The sequence below is a fragment of the Falco biarmicus genome, chromosome 9, assembly GCF_023638135.1.
Source record: "Falco biarmicus isolate bFalBia1 chromosome 9, bFalBia1.pri, whole genome shotgun sequence".
NCBI lineage: Eukaryota > Metazoa > Chordata > Aves > Falconiformes > Falconidae > Falco > Falco biarmicus.
Genome location: NC_079296.1, coordinates 19,594,323 through 19,604,442, shown reverse-complemented (window position 1 = coordinate 19,604,442; position 10,120 = coordinate 19,594,323). Strand labels below are relative to the sequence as shown.

General features: G+C 55.3%; 1 protein-coding gene across 1 annotated transcript; it reads right to left on the bottom strand.

Annotated features, from left to right (window-relative positions):
• Positions 1–2,378: 2,378 nt before the first annotated feature.
• Positions 2,379–7,746, bottom strand: VAX1 (ventral anterior homeobox 1). Its single transcript, XM_056352431.1, has 3 exons — positions 7,308–7,746; positions 5,312–5,499; positions 2,379–3,636 (listed from the first exon to the last, which is right to left on the bottom strand). Exons 1-3 carry the CDS (start codon positions 7,540–7,542, stop codon positions 3,100–3,102), a joined length of 960 nt encoding a protein of 319 aa, XP_056208406.1. The 5' UTR covers positions 7,543–7,746; the 3' UTR covers positions 2,379–3,099.
• Positions 7,747–10,120: the final 2,374 nt, after the last annotated feature.

Below are 10,120 nucleotides of genomic sequence, written 5' to 3'. Positions count from 1 at the left end.
GGAAGGCACCTGATACAGCTCTGGTTGGACCCCTCTGTGCTGGTGCTCCATGTGGCTCACCGTGCGGCAGTAGATCTGGGCAATGAAGTGGGCTCGTCTCAATGGCAGGGACGTCCCTGTGGGACAGGGCAAATTCATTACCCAGGAGGGCCCTATGCGGGGCAGGGGAGCCCGGGGAAGGTTTGGGCACTGGCGATTGCCTTCTTGGCAAAAGCAACCCAGGCCAGGGCTCATCTCTTTGTCCAGGCTGCGGGTGATGCTCTGCGCTCCACCCAGTCAAGGCAGAAAAGGAAAACTGTCCTCTCCCCCCGGGTCTCCCTGGCAGATCTGTTTTGCCACCCTCAGCTCTTTTCTTTTTCAGCCTGCTTCCCCTCCCCTCCCCTTGAAGTTTTGCAGCCTTGACCAGCAGTTTCAATGTCACCCCTTCAAATGTCACCTGCGATCTCCTGCTTCTCCCGGGCTTGCCCTTCCCCGGATCAGTTCTACACACTTTAAAAGAAGAAGAAGAAGAAGAAGAAGAAGAAGAAGAAGAAGAAGAAGAAGAAGAAGAAGAAGAAGAAGAAGGAGAAAGCAAATCACCATTGCCACCACATCCTTCCCTTTTAACCCTGAGCAAAGCACCTGTCCTGGCCGGGCCAGCTCACGGCAAAGCCCAGCGGAGGTCGTCCCGGGCGCCATGGCCGGGGGAAGCCCCGGGGCAGGCAGGTGCCAGGGGGCTGCAGGGGGATCGGCCGGGGCAGCCGCAGTTTGACGCGCCTGCAGCCCCGGAGGAGCCGGGCCGGGGGGGGGTCCTGAAATTCCGTGGGTTCTGCCCCACGCAGCTTCCCAGCGAAGGGCTCTCGGGCTCTGCTGCCAACCAGCGTGGAAGCGAGAGCTGTTTAGAAGGCTCTTAGAAATATCCGTATTTATGCACACCAGCACATATATATTCATATAAGTATGTATATTTATATATGGTTATACGGATATAGAGACCTGCACACACGTGCGCGCATCCATAAGCACCGGCCCGGCACCCGCGCAGGCAGCGGGTGCGGAGCGCCGACCCCCGCGCCGGGGCGGCGGAGCCGGGCGGTGGCACCGGCGGTGGCACCGGGCAGGCCGGGCACCCGGGTTGCCTCCCCGCGCAGCCCCGGCCAAGGCCACGGCCCCGGCCACGGGCGGGGAATAGGGCCCGCGGGGCGCTGCGGTGGGGGGGCGGGAGCCGGGGAGGGGACCGGGAATGTCCCAGGAAGACGCGATCCCGCTCCACGAAATGGACTTTCTTTGCAACCCCCCGCTTCCGAAATTACAAATAAAATTAAAAAAAATTAAAAATGGGGACCGTTACCTAGGGATAGGATTATATTTTTTTTGGCAGCGCAGGTATTAGATTAAGTATTTGGGTGCTACGAATATAAGACGAAAATACACCTAATTCCGTCATCATATAGATATAATATATTTCACTCTCACCACATAAATACAAAACATCCAAATATCCAAAACATTCAGAACAAAAGTTAGTAGCAAGGGCTCAGCGCTCGATTCATCCATTATTTTTTCCCGACTAATTGCCTAGAAACTTCAGAAGTAAATAATTTACAATAAAATTACTATTTTCTTTCTGTCCAGTTCCTTCTGTCCAGTTCTGGTGTCTATAATTAATTCTATATTCTACAGCAACCATTCCACTTTTTGTAATTTTTTTTTTTTGGTTACAGTTTGGTGGCACGTATTTATACAGTTTGTAAACGCCATGTGTTAAACTTTAAAGAAAAGAAGAGAAACTTAAAAACCAAAGTAAAGATTATTATTTTACCCCAAAGAACTAGCTAAGTACAGCATCCCTTTTCTGGCAAATTCAAGTACCGAAATTGAACAGGAAATATTCGATCCGAAATACTAGAAGGTGAAATACATATGTTTGTGGAGAAAATAGCAGTAAGAATTATGAAGGAAAAAAAAAAAAAGATTGTTACACAGATGTATTTTAAAGTACAAAAATAACAATAAAAGATACGGTTTTAATATTTTACGTTCGAATTAAAGGAAGTATGATCGATATACGAGAGGGTTATTTTAGGAGGAAGGAAGGCTAAAGATTTATTTTTTTTTCTTATTTAGATGCATATTGAAATTATTTGGAAAAATCAAATAGAAAAAAAAAAGGAAAAGAAAAATTACCATCGCAACAGATCTGGATGCAAATCGAGTCGCGACTTCCATTATTTATCTGCAGATTTGCTATTGCAGATAAGGTCCGCAGGACTGGCCCGTGGGAATGCAAATTAAAAAAAAAAAAAAAAAAAAAAAAAAAGGGGCGTTGTGTTATCTCGAAGGGAGAGACAGTTTTATTCAAAATCTCTGCAGCCCCTGGTTTCTGTCTCCCCGCTCGTCCGTGTATCTCCAAGGCAGTCCGTTCCGGCCCTTCCCACATGCGGGGTTTAAGGTGAAAAAGCGAAGTCGCTGTGTGTTTCCCTGGCTGGTGTTGGGGGCGAGCGGCAGGGCGCTCCGGGGGCTGCGTGCGGGGCGTGCGGGACGAGCGGGGGGCACAGGTGGATCCTCCAGACCCTTGTGCTTGGCAGTCACTGAAGTCTGGGGCGGGGTGGGGACGGGGACGGCCGGGCATCACCTGGCAGCTCCATCCTCCTCCCCGGAATCCTTCTCCCTCGCTCGGCGTTGGCTAAAGCCGCTCAGAAAGAGCCCGGCCGCACCGCACCCCGGCCGCTCGCCCTCTCCGTCCCTTTCCTAGCGGCGTCAAAGCAAACGAACAGACAGACAAACACCCCCCCTCCCCCGAACGGATAGACAGACCCCCGGGCCGGCGGGGCAGGGAGAGCTGCGGGGGTTGCCCCGCTCCCGCCCGGCTCCGGGGAGGCGCCCGCAGCCCCTCGCCGCGCCCCGGCCCCGGCCGCCGCCTGGCCTTGCCCCGCGGGCGCCGGGCCCCGCTCCGCCCCGGGCCCCTCTCCGCTCCGCCCCGGCCCGCGGAGGAGCCGCGCCGCGGGACTCGCAGGCGGCGGCGAGGGAGGGGGCTGCGGCAGGCCGCCGCGCCGCCCGTCCCATAAATACCGCCACAAATAGAGACTATAAATATAAATACGGGGAAGTTACTTAGAGTCAGTCCAGTGCTTTTTTCTCAGCGCTTTCTTTATTGTTGGTCCGGGAGTAGGGCTCGAAGGCGGACGAGCTCAGGTAGCGGGCCGACAGTTCCTGCAAGTTGCCCGCCAGCGAGCCGGCCACGGCCAGGGGCGCGGAGGACAGCCGCCCGGCCACCGAGCCCAGCAGCGCGGGCACCGGCAGCCCGAACAGCCCGTGCCCGGCGGCGGCCGCTCCGTGCAGCGCTGCCGGCGGGGGAGGCCCGGCCGCGCTGCTGGCGGCCGGCGGGTGCGGGGAGCCGCCGCCGGGAGCCGCCGCCGCCGCCGCGGTGCCGCTGCCCGCCGTCAGGCCGGGTCCGCGCAGCGCCGAGCCCAGGGCGCCGGTGGCGCAGGGCGGCAGGAGGCCGGGCAGCCCCGGCGGGGAGAGCAGCCGGCCTTGCTCCAGCAGGCGCAGGACGCTGCAGGTGGCGGCGGTCTCGGACACCACCGACCGCAGCTCGGAGTCCTTGCCCTGGTCCTTTTTCTGCTTCGTGCGCCGGTTCTGGAACCAGACCTTGACCTGCAGGCCGGGGAGAGAGGCAGGGTCAGCGGGGCGGGGGGGGGGGGGGGGGGGGGGGGGCAACGGGCGGCCCCCGCCAAGCGCCCCGGGACCCCGGCACGGCTCGGCGGGGCGGCGGGGTCCGGCTGCGGCGGAGGGCGGCGGGGCTCCCGCCAGGCGCTCGGTAACGGGGAGCGCTTTAAAAACGCACAAAGCGACCCCTCATACACAGAACCTGGCTGCTCCCGGCTTCGGGGTACGCCCGGGAGGGCAGAGGGGAATCAGGGAGCCCTTGGCTCGTTTTATCGCACTGTATCTTTAACCCGATCCGTCTCACTTTATCCTATTTACTGCACGCCAGCAGCTCCCTGGGAGCAGCATCCAGCCCTTTCCCCACCGCTTTATTCTAAGCCAGCTCAGCCACAGCGCCGGGCACGGCGGCGGGACGGACCGCGGCCCCCAGCACCGCGCACCGCGGCCCGGCCGCCCCCCCCCCCCGCCCAGGTCCAGCCGCCTCCCCGGGGCACTGCCGCAACAGCCCTTCTCTCCCAATCTCACCTCCGGGGCAGTCTCTCTCCCCTCCCCACCCACTTGAAAAAACGTAACTTTAAAAAGGAATCCTGGAAGCCCCTCAAAAACAAACAAACAAAAAAAATCCCAAACAAAACAAAAAACACCCACGGCGGTTTCTGTAACCTACGAGCTATTGAACTTGTCATTCCTATCCGGAAGGGGAAAGAAAAAAAGTTAATTAGCTTGTCAGGGGAATTTCTTGTTGTGTGATATTTTGCAGAAATATGAAACCGGCTTTCAGAAGTTCGGGCTTTTTAGATGCTTTCCCGCACTCTGCCGCGGTTCTGCCCCTCTGGCCGCCCCCGGCCCACGGCCGCGCTGCCGGCAGGATGCGGAGCCATTCGCCCCCTCGGAAATACAGGGACTCCAAACAGAGCCCAGGCTGCAGCCCGTCCCCGCACCCCCCGCACTCGGAACAGCGCTCAGACCCAACAGCTCTAACCCAGCAGCCGCCGGGGGAAGGTGCCAGCCCCCCCGCCCCAGGTTTTTGGCGGCTGTGGTCCCGTGCTGCGGGCTGGGGGCGGCTCGGCCTCCCCTCGCTTCTCCCCGGCCGCAGCCGCGCATCTCCGCGCCCAGGGGCAGCCGGCACCGGCGCCGGGCCCCGGCGGGGACAGGGCGGCTCCCCGCGGCCGCCGGTGGGGGCGGGCGCGCCCCGGTCCTGGGGGGGGGGGTTGGCTTCGCGGTGGAGCTGCCGCGGACCGCTCGGGCCGGGCCGCCGGGCCCTGCGCAGAGCCCTGCGGGCGCGGACCAACCCAGGGGGGTGTGCGCGCCCGCGCAGCCAGCAGCCCCCCTCCGCGGCTCCCCCTCCGCGGCCGCACGTAACCGTAACGGCCCCTCGCCGGGGAGCCTCAGCCACGCACTCCCCGGCTTCCGGACACGCGTGGGCACCTCGGGGACGACCCCAGCCTCTCCAGCGGGCCCGCGCCCCTGCCCGACCGCTGCCGGGGCCTGCGCGGTGGCGCGCAAGAGGCGCGCAGGGCTGCGGGGCCGGCCCACCCTTGGGCCCGGCGCGCAGGGGGGATGCCCGGGCCGGGCCGGGCAGGTCCCGCGGAGGGGCCCGGGGCCGGCGCGGCGCAGGCAGAGCAAGGCAGGGTGGCCGGGGCTCTGGTCCCTCGGGGGCTACCTGAGTCTCGGAGAGATTGAGCTGGCGGGCGAGTTCGGTGCGCTCCCGCCCCACGACGTACTGGCAGCGCTGGAACTCCATCTCCAGGCGGTAGAGCTGCTCGGCCGTGAAGGAGGTGCGGGTCCGCTTGGGACGGTCCAGATCAAGCCCCTTAGGCAGAATAATCTCTCTGATTGAACCTTTGGCATCTGGCAAAGAAAGGCGCAAGCAGCTTTACACGCAGGCAACCCTCCTTTCTTCCTCCCACCCCACCCCACCCCCCCTTTTTTTTTTTAATTTTTCCGAGGGAAAGAGCCGTCGCCAGCGCCTTCAAGATCGACACCCGAGTCACGACGGTGCAGGGTCCCTGAGATTGCGGCACTGCACCTGGCCACTACAGCCAAGGAAGGAAAAAATTAAAGCCAAACCAGGAGAGGACGAAGGAGGGAGCGATGGGGGTCCAGGTCTCTGGAAATAATCCCCTCAGCCCGTTTAAAAATCGGTTTGGATGTATGGCATTGACAGTTAGGACACTGCGGCTTCACCCACGGCTCCTCTGGGAAGCTGAGGAGGGATCCCCCAGGCCGGGCTTTGTGCCTGGAGCGCAGGACTACTCTTTGTTCACCCTGGGCTCCGGGTTAGGGCTTGTTGGAAGCCGTCACACGCAGCGCACCACTCCTCAAAATACAAAATCTCATTTTTTTTTAATAAAGATTTTCAGAACAAGTTTCCGATGATGATGATGATGATGATGATGATGATGATAATAATAATTAAAAGGCAGGCAGGAGTTTTCTGGGCATAGGCAGCTCTTCCCCCGAGCTGGCTGCCTGCCCGCCGTGGGGACACCTCCAGCCCACCCAGCATCCCGGGAAAGCCTCGCCGCCGCCGCTGCTTTGGGATTTTGGCAAACAGGAGGGGTTGGGGTGAACAGCCTTAAACCAGGGCACCAAACAGCCAGCAGAAACCTCACTTTTCTGGTAGCTCCGACCGAAGGAGAGCGGGACAAATCTTATTAGCGTGACTGTCAAGCTAGAGCCAGATTCATGTTACATTAAAGCCTTCCCAACTTTGCTTTCCGTAATTTTACCTCCTCGGTACGTTTTTAATCGGAGACCACCACATCATTTTAGTCTGACCCCTCTCTAGGTCAGTCGGTCTCGCAAGGATTAATTATTGTTTACAAGGCCTGCTTCGCACTCATTTTGTTCCGATTCGGTTCTCTCCCTCCTCCCCCAAAACGCACCTTCATAAAACTGAAACGCCTTCAATTTCTTTAGGTTGTTTGGTTGCTTTTTTTTTTTTTTTTTTTTGAGGGGGTAGGAATAGAGTGATTTAATTAGTTTAGCCTGGAGAGGAGACGAGGGCTGGGGAAAACTAAACGTATAACTATAAGAAAAATAAAATTAAAAAGCCCTTCGTCATTCCTCTATTGATTTTAAGGCTGATGGTTATTTAAAAATAGCCCTTTCTGCTGGGCGTTGGGAGAGGGGGGAAGCGGGAGCCCCTGCCCTCCGGAGAGCCCCCTCCTGCCCGCCCCGGCAGCCGGCGGGACCTGCAGCCCCGCGCCACCGTACGCGGCCGCGGCCGGCGGATGCGCGGGCGCGGAAGGAGCGCGCCCGGCCGGCGGGCAGAGCCGTGGCTCCTCCGGGGGAGCGCGGGCCCCGGCGGGCTCCCTTCGGGGACGGGCACCCCGGGAAAGCTGCAAAGCAGGGGCGGGGGGGTGGGGGATGAGGAAAAAAAAAAAAAAAGCGGGGCTGGCCCGGTGCGGGGCGAAGCCGGGGAGGAACCTCCGCGGCTTAACTTTTCCCCCAGGCGCTGGCGGAGGTTGACCGAAAGCAAGGCGGGCTGGAGCGGGGCTGCAGGCAGAGCCCGGCCGGGGGGGCCACCCCTGCCCCGGAGCTGCAGGAAGGTGCAAAGCACCTAGGGACGGACCGAAGCGAAGCAACAAAATCACCCGTCCCCCGGCGTGAGCACCGCTCACCTTCCCCACCCTGCAAACACCTCGAGCTCATACCTCTGACTAGGATCCTCCTGCAATAGTCCGGGTCAGCCGAACTAGATTTACTTTTATTACAGTCTTCCGTAGCTGCAGAGGCAGAAAAAGTCCCTTGCTGATCCTTCAAAAAAGTAGAAATATTTCCTTCAGACCCTTTGCTTTCTTTGCCCTCTTTATGTCCGTTCTTCGAGACCCGGTTAGCTTCAGTCTCTGAACTGCATCTAACGTCCATTTTGTCTTGTTTCCCAAACATGTAGTGCAATAAAACCAAACCAAAACAACAACAACAACAACGAAAAAATATAGAAGAGTAGAAGAAGAAGAAGACGAAGTCTATGCTGGATATTGCACGGCTTAGGGTCAGATCGGTGGGGATCTGTAAAGCACCTTGAGTTAGGAAGATCGGGTTTTATCCCACTGGAAAAGCAGCGGCTTCCTCAGTCCCAGCGTCCTAATGTGACTGTCCAGCTTCCCAGAGCGCCCAGTGATCAGGTACTCAACGGTACAACTCTAAAATGATTTAATGTCTGCCTTATTACAGAGACATGTAGTTGTTAGACACACAGAGGGACGCGCACTCGCTGTTTCAATTGATTACGGGTAATTTTGCAACCTCCACATTTAGGTTACCTCATGAATACACTAAATTGTTTGGATAATATATCAGATCGTAATGGATGGTTTGTGTGCTTGTCCCCAATCAAGTAGAGTTTAGCCAGTGAATAAACTGAAATGATTGGTCTTGCTTTCAGGAAACACACAATCAAAAGACTGAGACTTCCAGAAAAAAAAAAAAAAAAAAAAAAAAAAAAGGAGAGAGGAAAAAAAAAGGGGGGGGAGAAGGGAAAAAAAAAAAACTTTTGACAAGATTCACCCTGAATTGTTAGCACCATTAGCAGCCATTATTAACTTTCTTCAGTATGCCTTTGACCTCCCGATTATATAGTGGCTTTCTCCAAAGCACGCCAAATAAATCTGAATAAAGCTGCTAGGAAGAGCTGGAAAAATGCAGTTGCAGGGGGGTGGAGGAAAAAAAAAAAAAGCCCCCTGAATTCTAAACAAACAAACAGATCCCAGCACGCACACACACAAAAAGTTCTTCCTTCAAGCAGATCTCTCCAAGGAAGCAGGTTATCTTGGCCAGCAGAAATCCTCGTTAACACATCTCCCCACAGACAGCCATCTTAAACTCCTACCTCTCCTTATTTCAGTCCCGATACTTGCTTTTTGTGCTTCTCCCTCTGTGTCTGTGTGTATGTGTGCGTGCATGTGTGTGTGCGCTAATTCTGCACCTTCGCAAACACTGAACCTATTCGCAGAGCCTGCTCATTGAAAAAAAAAAAAAAAAAGAAAGGGAAAAAAAAAAAGCCAGCTTTGTGTGCAGTGGATCCAGGAGGGGGGAGAAAGGGAGAGGGGGGGAAAGAGGGAGAGAGGGAGGGAGGGAGGGAAGCAGGGAGGGGGAGAGAGAGATAGCCCGTGAAAAATCTCAACTGTGTGATCCACTAAAGGAGAAAAAAGTTTTACTCTAGCTATTTCATTGTCTCTGCTACAATATCTTTGAGAACCGCAACAGCCAGTAATCCAATAAGACCGTTGATTAGGCTACAATGATTCAATTCAAGCAAATGGCCTTGTGCAAAGAGCATGCTCCAGTCCTTCTTGTCACCTTGCAGGGCAGAAGCCCTCTTCATGCTGCTCTCCTTATTCATTCCTTTATGGGAAATGTAGAGCAAAAGGAGTGAAAGATGGCAATTATCTAATTGGACTATTAACAAACAATTCTCTGAGTGTGGCTGTCTGGCAGTGGTTCTTGGGCGAGGTGAAAGGCCACATGTTGCACTGGCCCCATTCACAAAGAGTTTAGGGGCCTGAGAGGGAGAGAAAGAATTTTCCCTGAGAATTTTTCACACAAACGACGGAGTATCCATCAGGCGTGCTCCTCTCGTCCTCGTCCTCTGCCTGCCCGGGCTGCTGTCTGGAAATGTTACCCACCTGGAGCGGGCTGTGGAGCCCTGCCTTTTGCTGCAGCTGAGGTCGGTGGGTAAAGATGGAATGCGACGCCCTTGCCCAGCCTGCTCAGCCCCACGGCTCTCATCCTGCTCCCGCTGCAGGAGCAACAGCCCTCGCCCCATGGGATCCACGCTTTGTCCAAGGCACTGTAATGGAGTGGTGGGTCTGGCGCTAGGGCCTAATCGTCATAAATAGGAAATTCAGGGGAGACAAAAAAAGAAGGGGCAAAAAAGGAAAAGAAAGGAAGGGAAAGGAAGGGAAAATAAGGGAAAGAAGAAAAGGAAAGGAAGGGAAAAGAAAGGAAAAGAAAAGAGAAAAGAGAGGAAAAGGTAAGAAAAGAAAAGAGAAGAAAAAAGAGAAGAGAACAGAAGAAAAAAAAGAGAAGAAATGAATAAAATAAAATAAAAGAAAAGAAAAGAGAGAAGAAAAGAAAAAAAGAAAAAGAGGAAAGAGATTATAGTTGTTCACAGACACATTTCCATGAGTTGTCTTTAGTGGAAATCTTAAATCTTGGTAATTTTTCCACAAATCATAGCATAATTTATTTTTATTACCATTGTCTGAGAAGTCAGATTGAGATTGAAGAGGTGCCCCTAGGATTTTCATCAAGCCCTATCATTTCAACTATATTTATACATACAACAAGATGTAAAATGCCCTTATTATGGAGCAGGTTTTATTTTTTCCTTACAGCCAATGCATCTCAGCCATCTCTGGTGATCTGTTGTTATTAGTTACTACTTGTATGGCAGTCATACCCAGGGGCCCCAAATAAATTGCAGCCCCATTGTGCAAGGCTTCATGCAGATATATAGAGTGGA